Below are 26226 nucleotides of genomic sequence, written 5' to 3'. Positions count from 1 at the left end.
AGTCTGTTCTCATCTTTCTTATAAGCCCTATTTAACTACTGAAAAGCCTCAACAAGATCTCCATGGAGCCTTCTCTTCTCCAGGCTGAACAACCTCAGCTCTCAGTCTGTCCTAACAGGAGAGGTGCTCTGCCCTTCTGGTCTTTGTGGCCTCCTCTGGACTCACTCCAACAGGTCCACATTCTTCTCATGCTGGGGATCAGAGCTGGCTGCAGCACTGCAGGTGGGCTCTCACCAGAGCAGAGCAGAGGGGCTGAATCCCCTCCCTCCCCTGCTGCCCATGGGGCTCTGGATGCAGCCCAGGACTCCTTTGGCTCTCTGGGCTGTGAGTGCTCATGGCTGGGTCATGTCCAGCCTCTCATCCAGCAGCATCCCTAATCCCTACTAAATCTTGATTTCTAGGTAAGGCTTTGACATGGTCCCCCACAACAACCTTCTCTAAATTGGAGAGATACCGATTTAATGAGTGTGGAAATAATTGACTGATAATTAAGATTTAGTAGGGATTTTGAGCTCTTCTCTCCAAAGCTCAGGAGCCAGGCACCTGGCATCCTACTGCAGTCCTATCCAGTTAACCTGAACTGGTAGGTGGGTGCCAACAGTGTCACCTTTGGACACCAGGAAGCTCTCCCACAGCTTCAATTTCACTGTTTCATGTAGCTACCACACCTGGTGTGTGCTTGGTGAGTCACCTCAGTGAGTGTTAAGGATCACATCCTCTTACCAGTTTGATGGCCTCATGTGCTGCCCATTAAGCTGTAAGTACAATGACACAACTCCACATTGCCATTGAAATAACACATGAAATTTAATCATAGATTAAGAATTTGATGTTTATTAGATTCTCGAGTACAAGCACAGCAAGTTGCTAGATGTCTCCTACTAACAAACACCATTAGTTTAATCAGTAAGATTTTAGAAGAGAAGATATTTCCTAGGGAAAATGACTCTTTTTTTCACCTGTGTGATGACCCTCAGCACCTGCTCATTAAATGAGCAAGGTAACAGAGTTCAGTGGAAGCTTGGAGATAAAAGGGGTTCACCTCCAAACATCAGGTTGCTAAGTACTAGGAAAGAGAAGAAACACTCAATCCAGTATAGCTTGATAGAATCACAGCAGAAAGCAGCAATTTGCAATACTATCAAAAATAATAACTACAGTATTAACTATGCATTTGAAGACAGTGGATAGCAAATTCTATTATCTCATGACTTGGCAGGTATCGATCTCTAGGCAATTGGTAATGCTCAATACAGCAAAGGAAGAAGAACATCAAGCAAGAAGTAATGGATTCAACTTTTCAGCATATACCCAAGAAAGTCTCCCTGTGGTGAAGGGACAGATTTCCAGGAAGGTAAAACATGCTAAATGGGTGTGGATACTGTACTCTTAACACCTGCTGTACCAAAGTACTGGATGGGATTCAAACAAGAGTTTTCTTCTTGGTGTTATCTAATTAAAACCAAGAAAGCAGATCCTTACAATCTCAATTTCACAGCATTCACCTCAGAAAAAAGATTAAATGTATGCCTTGGCAGCCTGATTACACCAAACAAACCACTATTCCTGTTACTTTGAAATATAGCATTCAATGGCAGAAGTAAAAAATAAATGCAACCTAAAAGTAAGGTCAATCATTATGAAAATTTCTCTCTTTCTCTTTGTTGAGGATGGGCAACTACAGATGACTTCTGACTACCTGGATGGCTTGAGTAAGCAATAGCAATTTCTATATGTGCCACATTTCTCAACAAACTGGCAATATTGTAATAAAATGGAAAAAATTATTAACAGAGTTTAATGCAAAAAAGTCAAGTCAGTTATTCAGATACTTATGTTACTAGTAGGTGTAACATCAACTTCCTACTCATTTACTTCACTGGATATTGGCAGGTTAATGTTAATGGCTGCCCTGAGGTTAGCCCAGAATAGGGCGTGCTTGCTCCTCTCCTTCGGCCACTCCATGTAGGTGCGCTTTGCCATGAGAGCTTTCAGCTTGTGATACCTGGCAGGGATAAGGTACGGAGGGATTGGCTCCAGTAGAATGAGGATTAAGCTGTTGGAATTCTCACTGAATAACTTGTGATGGGCAAAGTACAGCTCATAGTGACACCACTCACTCTGCACAAAGTTGGGAGACAACACAAAGATTGACTTGTAGCTCTTCTCAATGCAGTTAATGATGTTCTCCACAATGCTCTTGCCAGGGATAAAGTTTCTCTCGTGCTGGCACAGTTGCACGCAGCCCTCCCCCCTCTCCAGGTTTGGGATCAGCTCGTTCTTCACCCACAGCGAATCGCGCTCGCTGTAGGAAATGAAGGCGTGGAATTGCAGCATGGCCCCCTGATCTCCGGCTGGGTTGTGCCAAGCTCTGCGCTTCGTCTGCGTCCACTGCCACGTCATCCGCACGTACCACGGCACATCCAGGTAGATGCACAGAAAGGCCACCGCAGCCACCAGCAGCAGCGTCAGCAGCAGAGCTGTCACTAGCAGCAGCGTCGTGTTGCAAGCCAGCAGGCTCAGGTGGAAGTCCTTGAGCTCCGTCCCTCGCAAGCCTTCGGGGTACTCGCACACGTACGCCGCCGGCCAGCCAAAGAGCTTCCCCCCTGAGCGCCTCTCCAGGCGGATGAAGGCTTGCAGCTCACAGGAACACTTGAACGGGTTGTGCCCGGCCTGCAGCTCCCTGACCCTTGGGCAGCTCTGGAAGAAGTCAGCAGATGGGGTGAAGATCAAGTTCATCTCGATGTTCAGGAACTGCAGGGACGTAAAGCCACTGCACCCTGGCAGGTCGGCCAGCCTGTTCGATGCCAGGTTCAGCTCCTCCAAGGATTTCAGCTCCGCCACCCCGCTGGGGACATTGCTGATCTGATTGTTTTGTAGGCTGAGTTTTTTCACGTTGACTGGCAAGCACTCAAACACTGCGTCCACCAACTGATTGGAGGACAGGTCCAGCTCTGCCAGAGACTCGGCCCACTGGCATGGCACGTCAGCTCCATCGTGGCGCAGCAGGTTGTTGCTCATGTCCAGGTATTTCAGTGATTTCATACCGCTGGTCATGAAGCTTACTTTGCGAAGGCTCTCAAATTTATTCTTCTGCAAAATAAGTAATTTGAGATCTATGAGTGTGCCACAATTCTGGAACAACTCATCTGTCAGGGCATTGTGAGAAAAATTTAAATACTGAAACGAGCTTGTTCTACTGGGGCAAAGCATGTGTGGCATATATGCATCAGCTATTGTCAAATTGGCGATATTCATCTCTGAAAACTGTCTGTACAGAATCTCCTGGTTGAAATAATAAACCTTATTACGAACATGCTCCAAAGTTAATGCTTTCATGGAGCCATCCATAGAGATTAATTGTTCCACAGAGCTTAATAAGGGTAGAAATGCATATTCAGTCGGCTCCTCCAGTGGTCCCCTAAAAGTCAAATTTCTCACAGTCAAATGTTCCACAGGTGAATACCAAATAAGCATGAAAATTTGCAGGATGATAGCCCATTGTAAGTCCACAGCATCAAGTGTGAGAGTTGTTGCCTTGATTTTCTTCAGAAGCATTAAAGATGGAGAGGGGAAATCTTTGTAACTCAAGGTATATCTTAAGTTAACTATTTTTAAGTTTTCTGAAGTGCTCATTCCATCGTACAGGAGGGGGAAAATGAAGTTTTGGTTTGCTGCAAAAGCAATGTGGAGGTTCCTTGTAGTCAAGACTGTCAGACTCTGAGGCTCATACAGTGAAAAGTTTTCCAAGTTCAGGAAGACAGTGTGCAGCTGCAAATATTTGATATACCTGAAGTCTGATGTTCGTATCATCGTAGCACTTAATCCAAGGTACTCCAAATGAAACATGTTCCCAAATTCCTGACAGATGGGCAGGGCAGTAAACTTATTGAAAGAAAGATCCAAATGTCTAAGATATGCAAGAGTTAGACAGGAAACTTTTGAAATGCTATTATGAGATAAATCTAAGTATTCTAAATTTTCATTAAAAATGAACACACTAAGGTCAAGCACCGTAATTAGATTATGAGAAAGATTTAATACTTGAAGGTTAGAAAGATGAATAAATTCTGAGATACCAAGTCCAGAGATCCTATTATGTGATAAATCTAATACTTGAGTACGGACTGGAATGTTTCTTGGAACATTAGTTAGCAAACCACTTGAATAATTTGCAATAAATTCATTCTCTGCAGTAGGCTGAATATTATTCCATAGTGTGAATGTAAAGACACAAGTTAAGACATAGATATTTGTGAGGGATCTCATTATGCTATCCAGTTTTATCTTGGTTTTTTACAGAAACACAGAAGTATATCTTTGTTTTCTGTTCAGTATGTCCCACTAATGAGTCCAGCCCTATGGAAAAAATACATTAAATTTAATGAAGCTGTTGAATGGTTGAAGTTGCTTTTTATTGTGAAAATAAATTTCAATATAAAATCTACGTAATAAAAAAAATATTTTTCCATACTCCTGTTTTCAGATCTTACCAATTGTCCTCACACCATTCTTTAACTTTAATACTGACTCAGTCAAATATAAATTACTTCTCTTATAATGGGTGGGATGCCACTGGTATGTTACAAACACATAGATGTTAAGAAATTCAAATTTCTTAACAATCATGAAAAAATACAAAACTGGTACAAACCAACACCAATACATTCATGAATAAAGGAGAACAAACTCAAAATAAAGGAGAACATCCATCTGCTGTTTCTATACATCCCAGGTTCACACAAATTTGGGAACCAAACTCCAATAAAACCATCCTCACAGGAACTGGTGCAAAAACAACCTCTTCACTCAAAGGATATTCTTTACACCCCAAAGACCTGGACATTGCCATGCACCCTCTCAGGGTCAGATTATCAGTTTTGTCTTTGCTATAGCACAAATTATCAGTTTTGTCTTTGCTATAGCACAAAGACATGACTCCATTTTTCCAACAAGCCAAGAATTCTGAGGAATTATACTGTCCATTGTATTGGGTTTGCATGGCAAGGTTTTGGTAGCAGGGGGACTACAGGTCTGGTTTCTGTGAGAAGCTGCCAAAGGCTTCCTCTGTGCTCCATAGAGCCAGTAGCAGCTGGATTCAAGGCCAAGCTCATCCACAACCTTAGCAGTGCCTCTGGGATAACATGGTGAAGAAGGGGGAAAAGCCCTGGGAACAGCCACTGCATGAAGCATAAACAACTCATAAACAGTTTCAGGAGACAACCATCCCCAGTTTTAGTTTCTGTTCTCATTTTTTTCTCTTAAAAAGATCTAAATCCCCAAAGTTTTAAAATTCTGTCCCTGTGTAATCTTTCACTAAATGGAAACCAAAACCCCTCTTTTTTTCAGTTCTGTAATGTGTGCTAGTCCCTAATAATTTGACTAACTGATAGTTAGTCAAAACTCAACCCTTCCCATCTAAGTTTCCTATCAGGCTTAATAACTCTTTTTCTTAATTAAGTAAAGCAAAAATACATGTAATTAACATCACCAAAAACATTAAAGAATAAATTACTAAAGTATTTCTACCTCTATTGAATCCAGCAGAGAGATCAAATTATGCCTTCAGAAAGTTGTGCTGGGGTATCTGAGGACACAAAAGAAATGAAGCTGGGATGGTTGGTCATAGTATTAATTGCAAGACAAAACAAGATGAGGAAATCTGACCTAGCTCCTTCAAAGTGCAGTTGGCTCTGTTCTTCAAAGTCCAGGCTGATAAACAATCTAACACTTGAATCAAACTTTGATCTAGAACTACCTGGAGGAACTTCCTCCTGGGCAAAAGGGATGTCAGTAATAAAGCAAGAAATGTTCTGAAGGGAGAAAAAACCAGAAATGTATTCTCTGTATGTGTTCCAGTGCCAGCTGAGTTTTAATTTACTGTACATGCTATGCTAGATACTACAACAAGGGACAAGCCAAACTCTATAGCCCTGCAGAGTGCCACAGTCAAAGAGTGAAGCAAATATATCTAGAAAAGCAATAGTAAGAATCAAGGGTTACCACTCCAATGCTGTTTCAAAATGGTATTAAATTGGAGTTGGCTGAGAATTAAAACTGCCATACCAAATGATTTTTCTCCCTTTCCTCTTTGCTGAAATTCAGATAAGTGTTTTCACTGAAACTTCAAAATGCAAGAGTAACTTCCAACATCAAAGAAACACCAGCACTTGAGATTTTATCAAGTCCAAGATATAAAAATATAAAAGAGAAAGTTATTATAAAAAATGAAGTAAATATAACCCACCTTTTGTGCATGGAATTCATCTTCAAGCTGAAGAACCAGCAAAAGTCCTCTGCATACTTGGTTAGCGTCCTCAAAATAAAATTTCAAACATATGTAATCTTCAGGGTGGGGAATCTCCCATGAGATGCTAATTCCTCAATAATTACCTACCTCAGGAAGCAAAAAAACCCCAGGTCTTCTTTAAACAAGATATACAATTCTAAGAATGAATGAAATCTCCTTACAATGTGGGTATTAAGAGCACAATGAAAGGAAACTTTTAACAGTTCAGACTAAAAATACATTTACTCCTGTAATATTTACATAACTAGCTGGTTTAGGAGGAAATAAACCTATCTGTAGTATAGAATATTTGCCTTGGCAAGACTGTTCAATTAATTCTGCATTTCTAATTTCAAGTCTGCTTCTGATGTTACACAGATGTTCTAGAAATCCATCAACTGCATCTCCTCTTTGCACACACAGAAAAGAGGAAGCAGAACCCTCACTGCCAACTTTTGTTCAGATCAAGATCTCTTGCAGTGCTCTACCCTACCAACATTTTTTGCTCATCAAGGAGAGTAATTAATGTAGTCCACTGATGGATGACAGAAGTTTATATCTCAAAAGCTAGTAAAAGGGGACAAATTGGCAAAGTTAAAAACCTTTACAGGCCAATCATCTTTACACTAGAATGGTTATCAAGGATACCTCACATTGTGGTTTCCTCAAAAAAATTATAAAAATTACCAGAGAATATTCCCTATGACAAGATATCTGTAATGAAGGCACAAATAATATGACACAATATAGGGCAATCTGGGGCTGAAGGATGTCACCATTGAGCCAGAAATGACACAAATTCACATGAAGGCTGGTTTGCAGGAGAAGGGCGTTTAATATAAAAAATCCTCTCTTTTATAGACAGGTATGACACATTCTACTTGACTGGCTAGCTAACAAAAACATATTTCTCACAAACAGTCCTTGAGAAGAACAGAAAAACAGAGTAGAAAAACACCACCTGCAGGTTGCTTATACTAACAAGTTATCATCTTTTCTATGACTCCCTAAAAAGTCTCCCAAGTCCACTGTGAGAAAACGAAACCCGTTTTCTCCCACTCTGACCAGACTGTTGAATCCACTAAAAAAATCCAAAAAAGCAGCCATTCAGTTAATATTGTGAACATGGACATGAGCCTGGGAGAAAATCAACATCTGTGACACAAGATAAGACCAGAGATCATGACTGTTTCTCCATAAAGCAGCAAGAGCGTTTGCCAGCTGATACCATCTAGACTCTAAGTTAAAAGAGACACTCCTATTGGTAGGCATTTATCCATGATACTGAATAGAGTAAGGCACTTGTTGTCTGAACAATGATATCACAATTAGCCAAAACAGTGGCAGCTTTACGTTGAATATAATTCCTAGAAAAAAAATTGCTGCATGGATAAAATCAAATACACCTTCAGCTTTCATCAGAACTGACTGTAGTACACACACAACTATTAAAACTACCTTTTAGTTGTAGTATGTTTAATTTTTCTACCATATTTCTTTGTGAAGCTTTAAAATACATTCAAATAAACAGTTTGCCCTAAAGAAAAATTTGTAGATAGTTAAAATAAAACTCATACCCATGAATACCTCTGTTAAACCATTAGGAACCTTGCACAATGTATTTTTACTAACCAATTCACCAAAGTTTTTTTGGGGCTGGTTTCGGTTTATTGATTCAGTCATTTTTCATGACAGGCAAAAACTAAAATTAATGTATTTCTCTTCATGACTCTGGAAATATTCCAGCTACATACTATCTTTTCCATAGTCAGCTCACACATGTTCATGCAGATACCTTGTTCCATTTCTGAATTTCACACTGCTGGGTGTTTTTGCAGTTTGTTCTATCAGTGTTTGCAAAAAGATATTTCACACTTCTGCCTGTATATCATCATTATTTACCCAGGGTGGAACCAGAACTTTTCATAGCTTGGCCAGGTATGAAAAGCTATTCAGGTCCAGCACCATGCCAAAAGGGTGAAGAATCTCTCTGACAAAAACTGCAGAAGGGAACTTAACACGTGCAAGACATGGGGTTAAAGCACAGTCACATCAGATGAACTCATCAAAGCACTCATGAAAAGTTAATACAATAATTAAAGGTTTGCAACGTTGGTGTTTGGTCACATCAAGGACTTTAACTGTAATTGTCATTGTCACCTGTAAGTCAAATAGGTGAAAAAAAGGCTAAATTCCACCACAAGTAAAAGTGGGCAGATACTGTATCACATTTATGCTCAAGCCAATTTTGTTTTAGTATAAATAGACACAAGGATCAAAGCTGTGGAAATCAAACTGGTAACCCAGAGCCACCTTGTAGAACACACAATTTTCTCACTTATTGATTATCAATACTGTTTTCTCTTGACAAAACAGTGGCTACAAATGAGCATGACAGTCAATCTCAGCAAATATTTCCAAAAGAAAAACCAGACTAAACAAAGCATTGAGTAAAAACATGGCTTTCACAGAGGTTTTAAACCTTCCTCTCAGCAGAATCTCCCAGAGTCCCATTATTTTCCCCTGAGTGCCTTTCCTTCCTCCAACTCTTTGCAGCTAAAGTTCAGTGAAGATGTTTTGTAAGATTTCTAAAGCTAAAGAAGAGCTGAGCTCTCAGCAAGCAACTCACATTATGTCAAGTCTGCCTGTCTGCCAGTTTCCTTTATATTATACACTTCTTAAATACACATAAAAACATTTCCACTTTTACACTTGAATTTCATTCTGCACATTTTTTAAGTTTCAGAGGGTGTTTAACTCCCATGTTATCAGTTTTGTATGTTGATATTTTTATGTATGTAAAAATAGCATTCCTGCTAGTCACCAAGATGACTAATCAAATGCCAGGAATCTGCTCTGATACAGTATCTGATATCAGGACACATTTACACACTCCCTTTTCCTGATAACTGGAGTGCAGCAGCAGCTAGACATTTCAGTGCAGCACCAAATGCAGGCACACATCACCAGGCTGCACAGAAAAGGTCAGTCCCTTTCCAAACTCTGCAAAAAAACTGACTCACGTGCAGTGAGACTATGTATGGCCCCATGAACACGAAAAAATTTCTTCATGGATTAAAGCTGGTTTTATAGAAAGGTTGAGAGTATGACAGAGACGGAGATATTTGTTTGAAATATCCTAATAACACTTGAGAAACTCATTCTCTCTTGTGGAATCGGAGATGTTAGCTCTAATAATTAATTGCATGTTTAGCTTAATCAATTAGTTTAGTCAATTATTTGGCACATATGGAAAAAAAAGATAATAGTATGTGGACTTCTGGTTCCAAAGTACAAGTTTTAACTGATGCCCATGCTCATTAAAAGCCACCCTTTCCAATTTATTCACTCAAGGATTTTGGAATTCAGAAACTGTAATACCATAGAACTGTAGTTATATACTTCTGCTTATCATAACATCAGCTACATTCCCTGAGGTCATATAGTTCCAAGTTCTTACCAAAGTGGCAAACAAACCTTGCTTGCCTTGTTAAAACCTTCCACTCCTTAATTTCTGGTAATGGCTATGGCTCCCACACGAATAACAGGAAGGTTTCTTGGAAACTCTCTGACTTTCAGAGCGTTTCTCTGTCTTCCAGCCAACAGAAGAAGCCAGATGAGTTCTTGAGTTTACACACAAGGGGGTGTCAATTGTATCACAGAGGTTTCAAGGGTTACTGGCCTAAAACTCTGAGGCTTTTGAAGAGAAATTTCAAGCAAGGTACCACATAATCCAGCTGTCCCTCGTTGTGAGAAAGGGGTAAGCAAAACAAGCTGTCTGATCATCTTCAGTTTTCACACTGAAGCAGTAGTGGGAGGGGAAGGAGGAAGCAGAGAAAACATTTATTTCCACAGTCCTGAGTGAAATGTCTGCAATTTGGTAACAGGTGTGTTGTATTAATTTTGAGGCTAAGTGGGAGAGCTAAAGGTGTTAAATTTGAACTTTCTTCTACAGGTCATAAACAGTCACAGTTCAAGGCTTCAGGTAAAGAAATCTCAGCTTGCTTAAACCTCAGGCAAAAAGAAGCATCAAAATTAAAACCTTTTGCTAGTAATGGAAGACAGAAATCAGATAAAATGTAGACATCCTATACTACATGAGGATTTCATCATAACATCCCTTTTTCTCTCATATACATGTTGAAAAACATTTTTGAAGGGAAACTTCCTGCTTGATGGTCATCTAGCTCTGGTATTTCAAACAAACTTCCCTTGTTGGGGCAAAGAGGAAGTTTGCTGTCATCATCTTCAGCAGTTGTGAAAGTTTGCCTGAGCCCAGTCATGCTTTCTTCAAGCTAAAACAGTATAAGTTGAGACAGAGGGGCCTGCTATGTTTCTGTAAAGGAAAAGCAAATATTGTAAATGTAGTTTGTTTTTCTAACTCATTGAATAAACAATTAAATTACCTGTTGTCTCAAGACCTGGGAAATTTTTTCAGGCTCTGACTGGTTATTGACTTTCTGACCACAAGTCATAGCCATGCTACAAGAGATACTGTTTCAGCAGAAAAGGACAGATTATTTTAATAATAAACATAAAGTAAGATATATGGATGAGAAGACAAAAAGTAGAAAGCTAGGGGGGGAAAAAATCTAGGCATGATTTAGAGATCTCAGGAGTTTCTCAAAACATAAACAATATGATGAAGGCAGCTCTGTTATTGCAGATGTCCTCCCACCCCCTCTGGTCAAGGTATCTAGGCATCAAAGTAAAGGACTTCATGAGTTTTAGAGCTCTGTGCTTCTCCCTTGCTGTAATGCTGAGCTAAAAAGTGAAGTACCTACCCAACCTTTTTTTTTTCTTAAGAAAAATACCCCAAAACTTTTATTCCTTGCTCAATCCTTGTTTTTGGCAAGTTCAAAGTTCACAAACTTCTGTGTCTGGGTCCTATCCTTTTATCCACCGAACATGAACAAAGACTATTCAGCAACCATTTTGAGCTCTGGACTTCAGGCGCCTTCTCAGGATCCAAAATTTTCTTTCACATGAACCAATTTTAGAAAAAAATCTCCTTTGACAAAGCTGTATAAATTTTGTGATTAAAGCAGCCGTGGAAATTATCCAGCAGCTGAAGCACTCTTCCACATGACCATACTAAACTGCTCCAGATTTTATTCTGCTGAGAAAAACTCACTACAATATTTCAAGTCGTATTTCAAAATCCATATAGACAAGTTGGAAACAAGATTGTGTAACAAAAAGTTAAACACATTTGTAATGAATGGTAATCATATTTATTATTTCAATAAGAAAAACAGATCAAACTCCAGTAGAAAGATTCTTAATCTGTTTCCTCATACAAATTTTCATCAGCTTTTGGCAGGTTAATGTTAATGGCTGCCCTGAGGTTAGCCCAGAATAGGGCGTGCTTGCTTCTCTCCTTCGGCCACTCCATGTAGGTGCGCTTTGCCATGAGAGCTTTCAGCTTGTGATACCTGGCAGGGATAAGGTACGGAGGGATTGGCTCCAGCAGAATGAGGATTAAGCTGTTGGAATTCTCACTGAATAACTTGTGATGGGCAAAGTACAGCTCATAGTGACACCACTCACTCTGCACAAAGTTGGGAGACAACACAAAGATTGACTTGTAGCTCTTCTCAATGCAGTTAATGATGTTCTCCACAATGCTCTTGCCAGGGATAAAGTTTCTCTCGTGCTGGCACAGTTGCACGCAGCCCTCCCCCCTCTCCAGGTTTGGGATCAGCTCGTTCTTCACCCACAGCGAATCGCGCTCGCTGTAGGAAATGAAGGCGTGGAATTGCAGCATGGCCCCCTGATCTCCGGCTGGGTTGTGCCAAGCTCTGCGCTTCGTCTGCGTCCACTGCCACGTCATCCGCACGTACCACGGCACATCCAGGTAGATACACAGAAAGGCCACCGCAGCCACCAGCAGCAGCGTCAGCAGCAGAGCTGTCACTAGCAGCAGCGTCGTGTTGCAAGCCAGCAGGCTCAGGTGGAAGTCCTTGAGCTCCGTCCCTCGCAAGCCTTCGGGGTACTCGCACACGTACGCTGCCGGCCAGCCAAAGAGCTTCCCCCCTGAGCGCCTCTCCAGGCGGATGAAGGCTTGCAGCTCACAGGAACACTTGAACGGGTTGTGCCCGGCCTGCAGCTCCCTGACCCTTGGGCAGCTCTGGAAGAAGTCAGCAGATGGGGTGAAGATCAAGTTCATCTCGATGTTCAGGAACTGCAGGGACGTAAAGCCACTGCACCCTGGCAGGTCGGCCAGCCTGTTCGATGCCAGGTTCAGCTCCTCCAAGGATTTCAGCTCCGCCACCCCGCTGGGGACATTGCTGATCTGATTGTTTTGTAGGCTGAGTTTTTTCACGTTGACTGGCAAGCACTCAAACACTGCGTCCACCAACTGATTGGAGGACAGGTCCAGCTCTGCCAGAGACTCGGCCCACTGGCATGGCACGTCAGCTCCATCGTGGCGCAGCAGGTTGTTGCTCATGTCCAGGTATTTCAGTGATTTCATACCGCTGGTCATGAAGCTTACTTTGCGAAGGCTCTCAAATTTATTCTTCTGCAAGATTAATGTCTCCAGCTGAAGCAGGTTGTCACATTTTTGAAAAAGAAAATCTGTTAAATCATTCTTTTGAAAATTTAGGTATCTAAAGGAACTCTTATCTGAAGGACAAAGCATATGAATCATCTCTGAATCAGCTATTGTCATGTCTGTAATATTCATGTTTGCAAATATTTTGTATAGGTCATCCTGTGTGAAGTACATGTCCGTGATTGCAATTTTCTTCATTGTCAATGCTTTCATAGAAGTACCCGAGTAGTCAAAGTCATAACTTTCAACGTCTGACAGCTGTGTTACGTTGTTAGTATTGAAGTATTCAACAGATGTGTGCCATACAGTCTGAAAAATTTCCATAAGATTATTCCAACCCACTGACATATTTGTCAGTGTCAGATTTGTTAACCTGGATCCTTGTCTGAAATTAGATAATAAAGCTATCAATTTTTTTACATTGTGATCTGTGATTTCTGACAATGACAGGCTTTCTGTAGTATTTTGTATCACAACCCAATCAACATTAGCTTTGGACTGATAACTCTTTGTATACAGGAGTGGCAGGCTCATGATTTTTTGCTTAGAAACATCCTCTTGAAAATTGTTAGAAACAGATGTAAAGAGTTCATCTTCTACAGACAGGCTGACATGGTTCCAAAAAGTTAATGCAAACAGACACTTGTACAGAAAAACGTTTCTGAGAAAGCTCGTATTTAGTGTCATACTGTTTTCTCTTTCCTTGCAGGTGCTCAATACTTTTCTTAATTGTCCATCTTTGTTCCAATCCTGTGGAAATTAAAGAAACACAAGCAAAAACCAGATTGTATTATTAAGTAGCTGTGCAGGAACCATCAGAAAGAGAGATTTTTTTTTTTAAGGTTCCAATTTCTCATTTCTCCATTTGATTCAAAATGCAATGATTTTCTACGATCGTTCAGGAGAGACATTCTTTATTAACAGACCACTAAAATTTTTATTTGGCAAATACAGTGTATTTGACAAGTAATGAGTCAGTTTTTTACAAAACATATCTGATTTCATAGGTGTCCAAAATTTGCTGCTTACTTAAAGAATTACTGCTGTGATACAGTGCATTATGAAGGCTTCCTAAATTGTGTAACACACTTCGATTAGATAGTACAATAATTGGTTTCAACACATCATCCCCTCCTCAGATTCTCTCTTAAGTGATGTGAACTGGGCTCAGAGACATTATTTTAAAATGGACTTTTGACAGTAACAGTTGGACTTAAACAGAGGATGGATGTTCAAGAGCCTGAAACAAAAGCTGAATGTCTTTAGATAGCTGAAACTGGATCATCAGTGCTTCTTTTAACTTGGGAAACAAGGGTGAGGGTAGAATGATCTATATTTATGCCTTGGGAAAGCCCACAGAAGGGTTCACTTCTTGTCTCAGCTTAAGCATTTCCTGAATTTAGACTCTGAAAGTGGGGTGCTCACATTTGGTCTGACAAGTATACAAAGAGAACACCAGACATACACTGGGAATATTTGCAGGTTACACAAAAATATAGACAAAAATAGATGTAGAACCTCTGTACACAAACCCCAGCCCTGATCTAAGAACACTGACCTCAAACATCTCTGTTGTGAAAGAGAGGTTTAATTAAACAGACTTTAAACGGAAAAAATCATAACTGTGTCTTTGCTTTGGTTTTCCCTATTAGAGGTCACTTTTTCTTTCTGAATGTAGGAATTTAGGATAGCCAGCCTCCCTTTGTTTAAGTCAGCCATTGAGAATACTGTCTTAAATCTCCTTTGAGTTATTGCATAAATCCATTAGACTGCCCCTCTAAAAGAGGAACTGGTAAGAACTTGGTTAATAATTTTACATGTGTAAATCTTATTTAAATATGTTTTCCAGATTTCTAATATCTTTTTATTTCCTCTTCTTTCCCTTTCCCTTCCTTTAATTTTAAATCATAACGTTATCTGAGGTTTCCCATGGTACTTTTTAATGACTGCACTGGCCTTCAACTTTCCCTTGATACTGGAGGGGTTAAATTGTGAGTTTATATTTCTAATGACTCTACAATGAGACAGTAGCTATCACCTGACAGACTGATTTACAACTTCAAGGACTACATTCACTGGACCATTAACCATTCCATAAGCTTCCTCAGAATTACTGGGGCAAAATTCTACTTGATTTAAAAAAAAAAAGAAAAGAAAAAAAAAAAAAAAGTCCACTGAGTTCTTTTGTAAAGAATGCATGAAACTAAGCTTGGAAATCATCTAGAAATAGTGGGGTAATATAGCAAAATTTTTCCAGCCTTTTTCCAAATTCTCATTTGGAAAAATTATATGTATCACAGCCCTCAAAAGGCATTTGGCCATATTCAGTCCTGTTCTTCTGATTGTTTGGGCAACTCTACTAATGTGTTTATAATTAACCAAAATATGTAGCTTCAAGAGAAATCTGAAAAAATCTGCCTTTAAATTATTTTTCCTTCTTTGATAAAATTTCAGCAATATCCGTGGACAAGAATAAAAAAGGATAGGATTCTTCTACATGTATTTTATTTTCTTTCTCTTTCATATATCCTAGCATTCAGTCAAATTATTTATGAGTACCTTCAAAGTTTGTTTAGAATATCATATGAAGCAACACAAGTAAAAACTTTTATAATATTTAATCTGTGATTTGGAGGCTAATACTGTAGAAATTATTCTTTATAGTCATATCACTTTTAATTCAGAAGTATTCTCATGTCTTCAAACATGGTATTTTTTATCAAGCTTAATCAAGAAAAGCAATCCAGGAGGGTAGGCAAGCCAAGAGCATAGCAAGAAAGTGTCCTGTTGTTTAAAGAGCAGGGGGGAGATAAAACATGAAGTTTTAAAAACTGGTATAAACTGACTAAACTTTCATATAAGAAATATATAGAATACATTTAGCCTTGACAGTTCAGTATTAAGGCATGCAAAAAACGAATGTTACAAACATGCCTTTCACAAGGATGAAACACATGATCAGGTTAGACCCAGTTCCTGAACTGTAGAAAACTAGAAAAACTACTGCCATAACTCTGCCCCCCTTAACTATGGGTGTAGTGCTAATAAAAAGAGACTGCTACCGGGACAGGTTTTTTTTGGATAAATATTCTGAACACAAGCAACTTCACCATCGTTGCTTACCCATACACTTGAAAGAACACTGTAAACTTGCTACGGAAAACAGGGCTCATTTTCAAATAAGATACAGAATATAAAACAACTACAGCTAACTAGCAACAGCACAAAGTCAACAAAATTAAAACTTTTCTCACCAGAAATCCCTGCTGTCCGAAAAAGCAGAAAATGTTCTCAGGAAAACAGTAAAAAAAACCCCTTCCTGTAACTCTATCCTACTGACTAACAATACTTAGGAACACCCAAATTTTTATATACATGTTTGTGCCATCTACTGACAGCTTGTGAAATGGCATTTGCTTTTCTCCAGATGTATTTTTTACATACAACATTACTGTACTATCCCCACTATTCCATTATTATTGAACTTTGTGTTTTTATGCTTTGCAATATATTTAACTGGAGAAAAATTAATCTTTTTACCAATTTTCTACCTTCATTAAATTAATAGAAAATGAGTACTTCTTTTGAATAAGTAATTCAAACACCTTTCTATCTAAACTTAATAATGATCTAAGTCTCTATGCATTACTGTAATTTTTTGTCCATTTTGCTACACCAATTTAGTTGTCAGACTCTTATCAAGGCTGGTTTATAAAAGTACCATGTCTTAGTTTGATTTCCACTTAATGGCAACAGAATAATAATCCCTCTCCTGCTTCAGCAGCGTTGTCATTGGGTTAAACACTGAACATGCAAACATTGAGTGGAGTTTGGTTTGGTTTGGTTTTTTTAAAAAACTAAACCAGAACAGTGACTTTGGTATTGAATGCCTAAACACAGGGTTATTGTCCTGGCAAAGACATAAACCAATCGCTCTTTATTTCTGTATAATGTTGGTCAGAAATTCCACCATTATATTTAGCTGAATCTAAATACAGAACTGCCACACTACAACCTACCTTTCTGAGTTAGCACATCATAACACATTCATTATTTAATATTTCAATGGTTCAGAAAGCAGAGGCAATAATCTAAAAAATTACTTTTTCCCTTTGAGGCTTATTCTATAGATGATATTTAATTTCTCAGCCTCAAGTGAAAAGAGGTCATCCAAAAATGAAATTGAAAGATAGGACAGGTAGTAAGCAACAGAATATGGGAAATGCACTGCTATAATGCTGATGATTCTTACAGTAGTACTCTATGATTTTATGATTCATTCTCCATTTCTGTCAATTTAGACAAGACTATTCACAGCAGATTTCCAAACACCACCTTATAATGATGTTACATAAAAGCCTCTCCATTGCCTGCTCTTAGATGGAAAGACTTTGCTATCCATCCTTAGGACGAGATAAAATCCTAAGGTCATGCTAACACCTTGCTTCTACCAAATATTCATGCCTGTTTTGTAATGTCACAGCTGAACTGCCTGAACTGCCTATTGCTCTGCTGAATGCAGAACCAGACATACAATTGGTACTGTTTATTATCTCCTGTAAGGTACAGACTCTTATTCCAGAGAATCTCTTAAATTCAGGGACAGGATGAGCTGCCACTGGCATTGTTTGTATGCCTGTGTACTATAAAGACAGATGAACAACACGTTAAACAGCAAAATAAGCATACTACTATTAATTGCATCCCCCTAACCCTTCAGATTTACCACTTAGATTTACCAGTGCAATCACTGGAGGTAGATTAATACAGTCCATGAATGTCATACTGCTCTTACTCTTCCACAAGCTCCACTGAGAAGCAGAGGGAAATCCCTAGGACAGCTCTAGATTTAATTTTCAATAAATATATCTAACATTAATAAATTACCCAGCATTCCTTGACACTTAAATTCTCACTGAAAGACCTTCAAAAGAAACTTATTACATAGGGCTACAAACATTTGGTCTGCTACCAACTACCTTAATGAGAAGCTTCAGAGACTTACGCCTGGTAAAGTCACATAGCATGATCGGTATTTGTAAAACACACTTCTGAGAGCTTTTGTAACCCCTTGGAGTAGCTCTCCTCAGTGGCTCACATCGTGCTGGTTTACTGCCTGGGTCAAAAGCAACTTCTCTCGTTTGCAGACTAGTGATAGAAATGATGCTATATTGCCTTTCACCATTGTAAAGGGCATGCTTCGCCTTAAAATGAGGTGGCAAAAAGAGGAACAGGTATGAGGAATTACACAGAAACAAGAACCACAGGCTGTTGGGAACAGCCTGAAACCCCTTTGCTCAACCAAGTGATTCATCAACTGACTGGAAATGTGCGCACGCACCGCCGGCTTCTGTCAGGGCATTTCCTGTAAACACAGCGATAACGGAGGTGCCAAGCACTATCCGAAAAGCTACATAAGCTACATCTCCGTTCAATTCCGCAACCCCACGGGTCAGTAAGTGCTCACTTTAAGGAAGGATTAGACTTTCCAAAAAAAAAAAAAAAAAATTATGCCAGCTCAGCTACTAGATAAATTTGTCCTTTTTCTCAGACGATGGTTGAGCACTGAACTGGCTTCCCAGCGAAGTAGCCACATCACCAAGCTTATCTGAGTCCAAGAAGTGTTTGGAGACAACGCTCTCTGGCACGTGGTGTGATTCTTGGGGTGTCCTGCACAAGGCCAGGAGTTGAACTCTCTGATCCCGATAGGACCCTTTCAACTCAGCATATCCTATGATTCTATGAAATTCACCCCTTTTCTGCCTCAGCGCGGACGCGGAGGTGCCGCCGGCCCTGAGGGAAGCGCTGCTGCAGCCGCGCCCGAAGCTCCGGGCCGGCGCCTCCAGCGGGGTCCCGCCGGGCCCCGCTGCGTCCCCCGCGCCGAGGGCCGTGAGGGGCGGGCATGGCGGCTCCCCGCGCTGGGTTAGAGAAGCCTGGAGCCCTGGACGGCTCGGCAGCGGCGTGGCGCTGCCCCTTTGCAACAATCCGCCGCCTCACACAGCCGGAAGGCGAGCGAGTGACAAAAGCCAGCCCTCCCTCCTCCCTGGGGCCGGCCCGAGCTGCCGGGCCCGCTCTACCTCCTCCCCCCGCTGCTGCCGACGTGGCGGGGCGGGGAAGGGAAGGAGCCGGGGGCGCGCCGGTCGGGGCACTGCTGAGCGGTAAGGAGCACGGCGATTTCTGCTTTTTCTGCCGCTTTTGACACTGGCTGCACCACACAGCTCTGTCCCAGAGGGGAATTTCGAAAAGGGAAAAAAAGAAAAGGAGAAGCGGGAAGTTGTGGCCGCTGCGGGCTTGCGGGAGCGGCTCCCCGGCTGCTCCTGCCCCGCCTGGGGCAGGGGGCAAAGGGCAGCGGGGCAGGGGGAGCTGCCGGCGGCGGGCGCCAGGGGAGGTTCGCCTGCGCTCGCCGTGCCCGCAGCGGCCCGCGGAGAAGGAGCGACAGCGGGCGTCGAGCGAGAGGGGAACAAGGTGCCGTCGCCAAAAAAGTTATTCCTCCTTCCCGCTCGGGGACGGCGATTCGTGCCCGAAGGCGCCCGGCGGCAGCTGGGCTTTGCTTTCTAGGGGAGGTGAAACTCCTCAGCCAGGCTCGGCAGGTGCCGCCACCGCCGCCCCCTCAGCGCGGCTGGTCGGTGCGGGCGGGGCACTACCCCGCCACCGGTCCGGGATGGCCTTAGCATCTCCCTCACAAACTCCCCGTAGAGTAATTCCCTTTGGGCGGAGCTGTCCGAGTTGATTTGGATCAGGACAGTCTCACGGATGAGAGGTTGAATGGCGCTGACCCCGGGTGCAGCGCGGCTCGTGTGTTCTGACAGACGCGGTGATTTGCTGTTACGTGCCGTGCTCCTGGAAGGAAGGTTCAGCAGGCAACTGCAGGGACCGAGTGGTACCCAAAAATGACCCAGTACTGCAGAAATCCATGTGCACGTCTGTGTGATCCTTTAAAAAGTGCTGGGCATACTCAGAGCTAATGCTCATTCAAAATTATGAAGTATGTGTGTAAAGGTATTACAGGTTTTAATAGAGGATCCTCATATCTCATGATGGAATTTGATTTACAAATACAAAAAAATTCCTTAGGTGATGCTGCCCATCACACAGTGAGTACTGCTACAACAATAGCAATACTTCCCTACAATAAAGCATTTTATAATATTTGCTGTATTTTTAATAGAAAACAATGCAAAGATTCTTGCTTTAGAATTCATGTTTTCTGAAGATAATTAAGGTACAGTGTAAGCTGAAGTAATACAAGTGATAGCAAGTGCTTACTTTTTTACTTACGTTTCTTGTTCACTGATCCAAAGTGCTACTGTTGGAACTATTTAAACAAGTGATCTGCATTCACATTAGATAAACAGGCTACTAAAGCTGTAGATGTATACAATTCTTTAGACTTTAATAAAATATACTAATTTAAATACATGCTTCTCAGGCAGATTTCTCCTAAATCCCAGTTATGTTTTGCTTTTTGCCTTTTTTCCCCCCTTTTTTCTTTAGTCTCTCATACAATCTCCATTCTTCCTGACTGATGCATACCTTTGAGCCGTGTTTAATTAATATGAGAGTCAATGAAAAGGCAGCATCTACAGAGAGGACTGTACACGTCTTTCTATGCCATGCAACTCAACATTTTGCAGGCTCTCTGTCAAGGATTGTCTTCTGAGTGCCAAGTATACTGTTGTTACCAACAAAGAAATGTTAGTAACCAACAGACCAGCAGTCCTTTTGGACTCTGGCAGTGCCACTCCTTAATCAGCTGCAGAGCTTACTCTGTGACTTTATCTTTGCCTATCAGCATCCTCAGCCTGATGACTGCACAGTGGTGGAAAATACCTCCAAAATTACATTGGAAGGTAAGGAATAAATAAGAGAAAACTGGTTCATAACTTACCCCCCTCACCAAAAATAAATCAATAACTACCTCATACAAGCTCACCTTGGCTTCAAAACTGGAGTTTAATCACACAGCTGGAATTTTAGGAGGTGGTGAGAAGTGTTGCACTCCCCAAAGAGCAAGACTTTGGGACAAGTGATACAGAAACAGTGTGAGCAATGACTCTATGCTGTGGCTGTGTCTATGAAATGGCTCTAGGTAGCATGGCCTGATTATGCCTCTAGGTAGATTATGCCCCTTCTCGAGCACATGAATGTCACCACAGTTTTAGGTACAGAGAGTTATCCTCCCCTCTCTCAGTCAGCAGGCTGTAGGAACCTGTGTATGCCGCAGCGATGAAAGGGAGAGCAAGAGCTGCTTGGCTATTGCAGCTTGGTTATTTTGTTCTGCAGTGGTCTTTCATACACACCTGGTAGTGAATATAGAAATTAACCATGTGGAAACTACAAGTCAAACTACATTTGACTTCTCCAGACAAATTAATATCCTTTCACTCTCACTGAACCATATTTTGGAAAACAGTAGTGCTGTTCTTTGTATTTGAGTGGGGTGCTGCAGAGTGAGCAGAGTATTTACAGTATTATCCTGATGCCAGTGCCAGCATGAGGCATGTGCCACAGGGTTCCCTGCTTTAGGAGGTCTTAGATCAAGGTTGTATTGTTTTTCAGCAGCAGCATATGGTAAACACTGTGTATTTTATAATAAACACTCCAATGTTTATGGTACCTAAAAGACTTTACTTTCTATATTCAGAACTGAAAATGTCTGAAGACATAGCTGATGGCACCCCATCTGAAGAAAAACCTGAAGTAATGGAGATGCCCAGTAATGAGGTATTGCCTCATGAATCAGTACCACACCTCGTAGAAGCTGAGATCTTGCATGAGTCTTCACAAGATCAACATGGACAGGTCACTCAGAATGTTAGTAATGGAGAGGAAGGAGACACAGTCATTAATGAAAACCCTTTGACTGAAAAACTCGTTGAAAGCCTGCCTTCCAGCCTGCCTTCCAGCCTGCCTTCCAACGTGCCTTCCAGCGAAGATACAATTGAAGACACGCCCACCGAGTGCATTGAAACTGTAAACCTTGATGCAGAACCTGAATTGGAAGAAACACTGCATGAGCAAAGCAATCCAGTAAGCAATACTTTCTTTTCTGTAAAAGCCCTCCTCTCCTTGCATTGTGAGGACAGAATTTTGTATAATGTGTGTCCTGTTTTTTACAAAAACCTAGGAAATTATGTGGAAAACCTACATAGGGATAAATTAAAATGCAACACCAAGCTTTTGAAAACTAGTAATAGTTTATTTCATTTTGCCAGTATGATATTAATTTGGTCTTTCGAGTCTGGTTGCAATGAAACTTGCATTGTGTAGAGTTGATATGTAACTGGACACAGTCTTGAGACAACAGTTTCTTAACGTGATTTAAATATGGAATACTGATAATGACTTAACACTACCCATTAGTGTAAGAGGTATGCAGCACCTCCTCTGGCTGTGTTTTTATTGAATTCAGTTGTTAGGAGTTCCCTGTGCACATCTGAATTACACATATGGGAGACTTTGGAAGAGAAACCTCCAACTCTGGCTCTTGCCTCCAACCCAGGAAGGAGACAGGTTCCTACCTCTCCCTCATATTAGCCTTAATAAACTTGTATGGCTTTATAGGATTGGGTACCTGAAGAAATATTAGGACATCTGTAAAGACATCTCTGGAGTTTAAAGCTCTTCCAGGAACAGATGATGTGAACTATGCTTCTGCTTTTTTTGTGCACAGAAGTTTGAGCTCCATATAAAACCCAATCTGTCGTCATTTATTAAATGCCAGATTTTGTTGCCTGACAGGTGTTTTGTGTTTCCTCCTGCCTCTTGAGAACAAGATTTTTAGACAGTGGAGTAACTATTTTGTTTTTATAGGCTGCAGACTCCTCATCTAAAGCAAGCAGATGGGGAGCTTGGGGTACCTGGGGAAAGTCTCTCCTGTCATCAGCTTCTGCCACAGTGGGTAAGTGTTCAGTTGGTAAAATGTGAGGAAATAATTAGTAATTTTCATGTGTCATTAGACAGATTAGCGTTGCATCTTAAGGATTCATAGACAATTTTGCCTTGATAAGCTTGGGAAGCATGATTTTTTTAAAAGAGGAAAATGGACCTTCCTAATTATTCCAGTTATGGACAAGGTACTAGGCTTGTTGTAAAGTTAATGAATTACTTGATTGTGGCTTCTTCATAGAAAGGGTCCATAATCCAGTACAATTTCTATCAGCCAAAGGCTTATGGTTTCTCAAGTCAAAGCAACGGAGATTCATGCTCACGTGTGTTAATAGTTTGTATGTCAGGATTGACTCCTGCCTACTCATGAATTCACTTCTAGTAAATCATTCCAGATTTTCTTGCCACCCAGCAAAACATTCACACTGTCACACTAGATTTCAGACAGTAGAACAATGTATTAAAACGTGGGCCCTGTTCTCCCTCTCCCTATACTCTCATTTCCAATAGTAGGTCAGTACAAAATGTCCTTGTGAAGACTTCAGGTAAAACTTAATTATTGCTCTTTGAAAACTCACTGACAAAAAGTGAAGCATAGAAATACATAGTTACCAGTGGGAAGTAATTTCTCACAAACCAGAAATGTTTTGTAACAAAACAATCTGTTAGCTAGTCAGTTCTCATAAAGGATCCACAGAACACTTTCAAAAGATGAACCTAGGAATTAAAATTAATTGCTAGTTACTAAAAATGAGTTCAATAGAGATACTGGTTTTATGATCCCAAATAAGGCTAAATAATTCTCCTCCTTATCTCTTCTTTTTCATGGACAGTAAATGTTTCTGTCTGTTTCTCAGAGGAGGGAAGTTTCCTTGTCCTCTTTTTATTTCAGTAACATCCACAGTCAGGAGTAAATAACTACATTTTCTTTCTGACAACAAAAATTTACATTTCTAGTTACATTCAGAATGGGTTTCTAGGATGTGTGGATCAAGTTTGTTGTGTAGGCTGTCTGACTTGATAAGGTCGTGTGATGTCTGTTTTGAATAGGCATGTCATCACCATGAATAAATATTTTTAGGATTATTATTGTCTAAAAATAAGCACAGCTGGAACAAGTCAAGTTGCCTTGGAAAAAGAGCATTCACATGCTGAAAAGGAAAATTTTAGAATAATTTTAATTCAACATCAGAATGGTTGCACTATTTCACACTGAATACCCATCTACTATTTAGGTTCTGACAGTGACCAAGAACAACTAGGAAAGCACCTAAAACCAGATGTATATAAAGCAGCAATTCTCCTGTTTTCCTGTTTCCTGGAATCTGCAGCATAGACAGACTTCCTGACCCTGGGGTCAGGGAAGATTGAGTTTCCATGTTTCCAATCTAATAATTTTGAATCTAACTTTGTGAATTTATTTAACAAAATAGAATTTGAATTAAGCAAAAATCAAATTTATGTTCTTCCATGTTTTGTGAACCCAAGGTAACTTGGAAGACCAAATAGCTAGTCTTAGATTTGTTACAGGAAATCAATGCACCAGGAAATATTTTATATTCCTGATACAGAGGGCTTATTTCCTACTTGTTTATTATGAAAATTCATGCTTGATCCTCTGAAATACTTACTGTCTCTCACTGTCATGGACAGGATATGATTCTGTATAGACCACATATTTCCTTCACTATAATTCCCTAGTGTGCTATACGGAAAAAAATTAAAGGTATTGGGAATTTCTATAAGCTTTATTATTATTTTATATTTATTATTCTCCTTAAAGTTACTCCATTTAATATCCTATCAGTTCAACCAACACTTCATCTTCTATTCCACATCAGAAAATAGTTTTGCTATGGACCAGTCCACTGCAAAGTGGCTATTCCTTCAGCAAATGCTGTAGTAGCAAATGCTGTAAGTAAAACTGCCTTCTTAGAGTTAACACAATAGCAACACCTTCAGTCTGTGATTTTTCTGTTGTTCTGTCATCATATTGTACAACACAGATGCTTGTCTGGTGAAATATGACCAATATTTACTATTCCTTATGTTTTTCTTCAAAATTGTACTTTGTAAAAATTGCACAAACAGTTTGATGTGGACTAAATAACATCTTAAAAGCTTAAACAAATACATTCTGCTTTTAAGAAGGAGTATCATGGACCAACAAGGGGTTGGACAGTACCTTGAAAAGTCATCTAGTCAGGAGTTTTGTGGGAAAGGGTTTATGCATCTAGATGAGATTATCTAGCATGTTGGCCAGTCACATCTTGAAAACCCCCAGCAACTGGAGACTCTACCATATCCCTGGGTAGATTTTTCTAATGAATAATTCTTCTAAGAATAATTCTTCTTCCTGTAATTAATTTTTCTTGCATTCCCGCCTATTTAAGACTGAGTTAAAATGTTGTTCCAATGATCTCAGTTTCATTATCCTTCAGACACTGATAGAGAATTCACAAACACATGGGCATTTTTAATGCATGGCTATAATTTATTTAGGACAGCTGATTTTAGTTCCCAATAATAACAACTCGTTTTCCATATAGTTTGTATCTCATCCTCCTTTAAGTAAGTCTGCACATAGAGCCAGAGGTTCTTTTGGTGGTAGTTTTTTATTCCAAAGAAAATATGTGTTGTCTTTGAACTGATTTTGACATTATTTGTATTGAGGTCCCAACAACAAGACAGATGTGATACTCCTCTACACAGCAGAATCCATAATGCCTTTGGAGTTTCAGTCACAGCCTGAACCATGTTTGGGGTGTTGACACTAGATGTCACACTAAGCAAACTATTGAATCAACTGCATCAATGAGGTGAAGATATTTCTTTTGTTCTCGAAAGGTGCAGGTTGCAAGGTTCCTCCTTGTGGAACCACAATGGAGCAGAACCCAGAACCACTGAAATAGTTGCTGGAATGATGAGATTGGAGAAGGCTCACTTTGATGTGGAGGAACAACTTGTACTAATTATCACCATTTTAGTGTCTTTCTTTTCAATTGTGGTTTTTAGTAAATCAGCCATTACACGTCAGACTTTTGACAGTGTTGATAAAGCTATCCTGCTTGAGAGGATGACTCTTGCAGCTAAATCAATCAATTAATGGGTAGTAGCCACTGAAATGTGTAGTCCCTCACCTGTCTTTTCCTTGCATGTTTCTTTCTTCTCCCTGTACCAGCATTCATGTTCCTCTGCATTCCCTCTAATCCAGTTTAGGAAGCAAAACTGACATAAAAATAACTCTAGAGGAAAGAAAAATCCATTTCTGGCTCTTCAGTTCCTTGAACTGACTCTTTGAGACCAGTTTCAGGGAAGCAGAAGGGACAAGCATGGAACATGGGGAGTAGTAGAACCTCCCATAACTGCACCAAGAAGCCATTAGGTTAGCTGCAGCAGCCAACTCTTTATCCTGAGGGCTTATGTGAGGCAAAATATATTTTTAGTTTGTACTGGCAGCTTGTGACTTGCATTTTTAAAACATCTTCTATGC

General features: G+C 40.4%; 3 protein-coding genes across 9 annotated transcripts in view; 1 reads left to right on the top strand and 2 right to left on the bottom strand.

Moving 5' to 3' along the window:
- Nucleotides 1-862: 862 nt before the first annotated feature.
- LOC115483831 (toll-like receptor 6) lies at nt 863-6657 on the bottom strand. Of its 4 annotated transcripts, none has more exons than XM_009100058.4 (4): nt 6398-6657; nt 6248-6316; nt 5530-5587; nt 863-4359 (listed from the first exon to the last, which is right to left on the bottom strand). In XM_009100058.4, exon 4 carries the CDS (start codon nt 4267-4269, stop codon nt 1864-1866), a length of 2406 nt encoding a protein of 801 aa, XP_009098306.1. In that variant the 5' UTR covers nt 4270-4359; nt 5530-5587; nt 6248-6316; nt 6398-6657; the 3' UTR covers nt 863-1863. The 4 variants fall into 4 exon arrangements, with proteins under 4 accessions (XP_009098306.1, XP_050829260.1, XP_050829261.1 ...); XM_050973303.1 differs by having other exon boundaries at nt 865-3910; XM_050973304.1 differs by having other exon boundaries at nt 865-3861.
- A 4751-nt stretch (nt 6658-11408) lies between these two features.
- On the bottom strand, nt 11409-18016 carry LOC103824755 (toll-like receptor 1). Of its 2 annotated transcripts, none has more exons than XM_050973308.1 (2): nt 17851-18016; nt 11409-13595 (listed from the first exon to the last, which is right to left on the bottom strand). In XM_050973308.1, the coding sequence occupies exon 2, from the start codon at nt 13530-13532 to the stop codon at nt 11571-11573; it is 1962 nt and encodes a 653-aa protein (XP_050829265.1). In that variant the 5' UTR covers nt 13533-13595; nt 17851-18016; the 3' UTR covers nt 11409-11570. The 2 variants fall into 2 exon arrangements, with proteins under 2 accessions (XP_050829265.1, XP_050829264.1); XM_050973307.1 differs by lacking the exon at nt 17851-18016 and adding an exon at nt 16100-16211 and having other exon boundaries at nt 11413-13595.
- An 857-nt stretch (nt 18017-18873) lies between these two features.
- FAM114A1 (family with sequence similarity 114 member A1) overlaps nt 18874-26226 on the top strand; it is a 29122-nt gene continuing 21769 nt past the window's right edge. Inside the window, exons 1-4 of one of the 3 annotated variants that reach the window (XM_018925656.3) lie at nt 18935-19003; nt 20638-20695; nt 21490-21875; nt 22659-22746. In XM_018925656.3, coding sequence (XP_018781201.1) covers nt 21498-21875; nt 22659-22746 — 466 coding nt within the window. In that variant the 5' untranslated portion in view covers nt 18935-19003; nt 20638-20695; nt 21490-21497. Of the gene's footprint in view, nt 19004-20637; nt 20696-21489; nt 21876-22658; nt 22747-26226 lie in introns of those variants that run through there. The other 2 variants (XM_009100070.4, XM_050973749.1) reach the window with 2 other exon arrangements.

This window comes from Serinus canaria, chromosome 4 (assembly GCF_022539315.1).
Source record: "Serinus canaria isolate serCan28SL12 chromosome 4, serCan2020, whole genome shotgun sequence".
NCBI classification, from domain to species: Eukaryota; Metazoa; Chordata; class Aves; order Passeriformes; family Fringillidae; genus Serinus; species Serinus canaria.
The sequence above is the reverse complement of the archived record's forward strand: the minus strand, read 5'-3'. Positions and strand labels throughout refer to the sequence as shown.

What these genes read in the sequence shown, in the direction of transcription:
- LOC115483831 (XM_009100058.4), bottom strand. Translation starts at nt 4,269, where the DNA reads ATGAGATCCCTCACAAATATCTATGTCTTAACTTGTGTCTTTACATTC.
- LOC103824755 (XM_050973308.1), bottom strand. Translation starts at nt 13,532, where the DNA reads ATGACACTAAATACGAGCTTTCTCAGAAACGTTTTTCTGTACAAGTGT.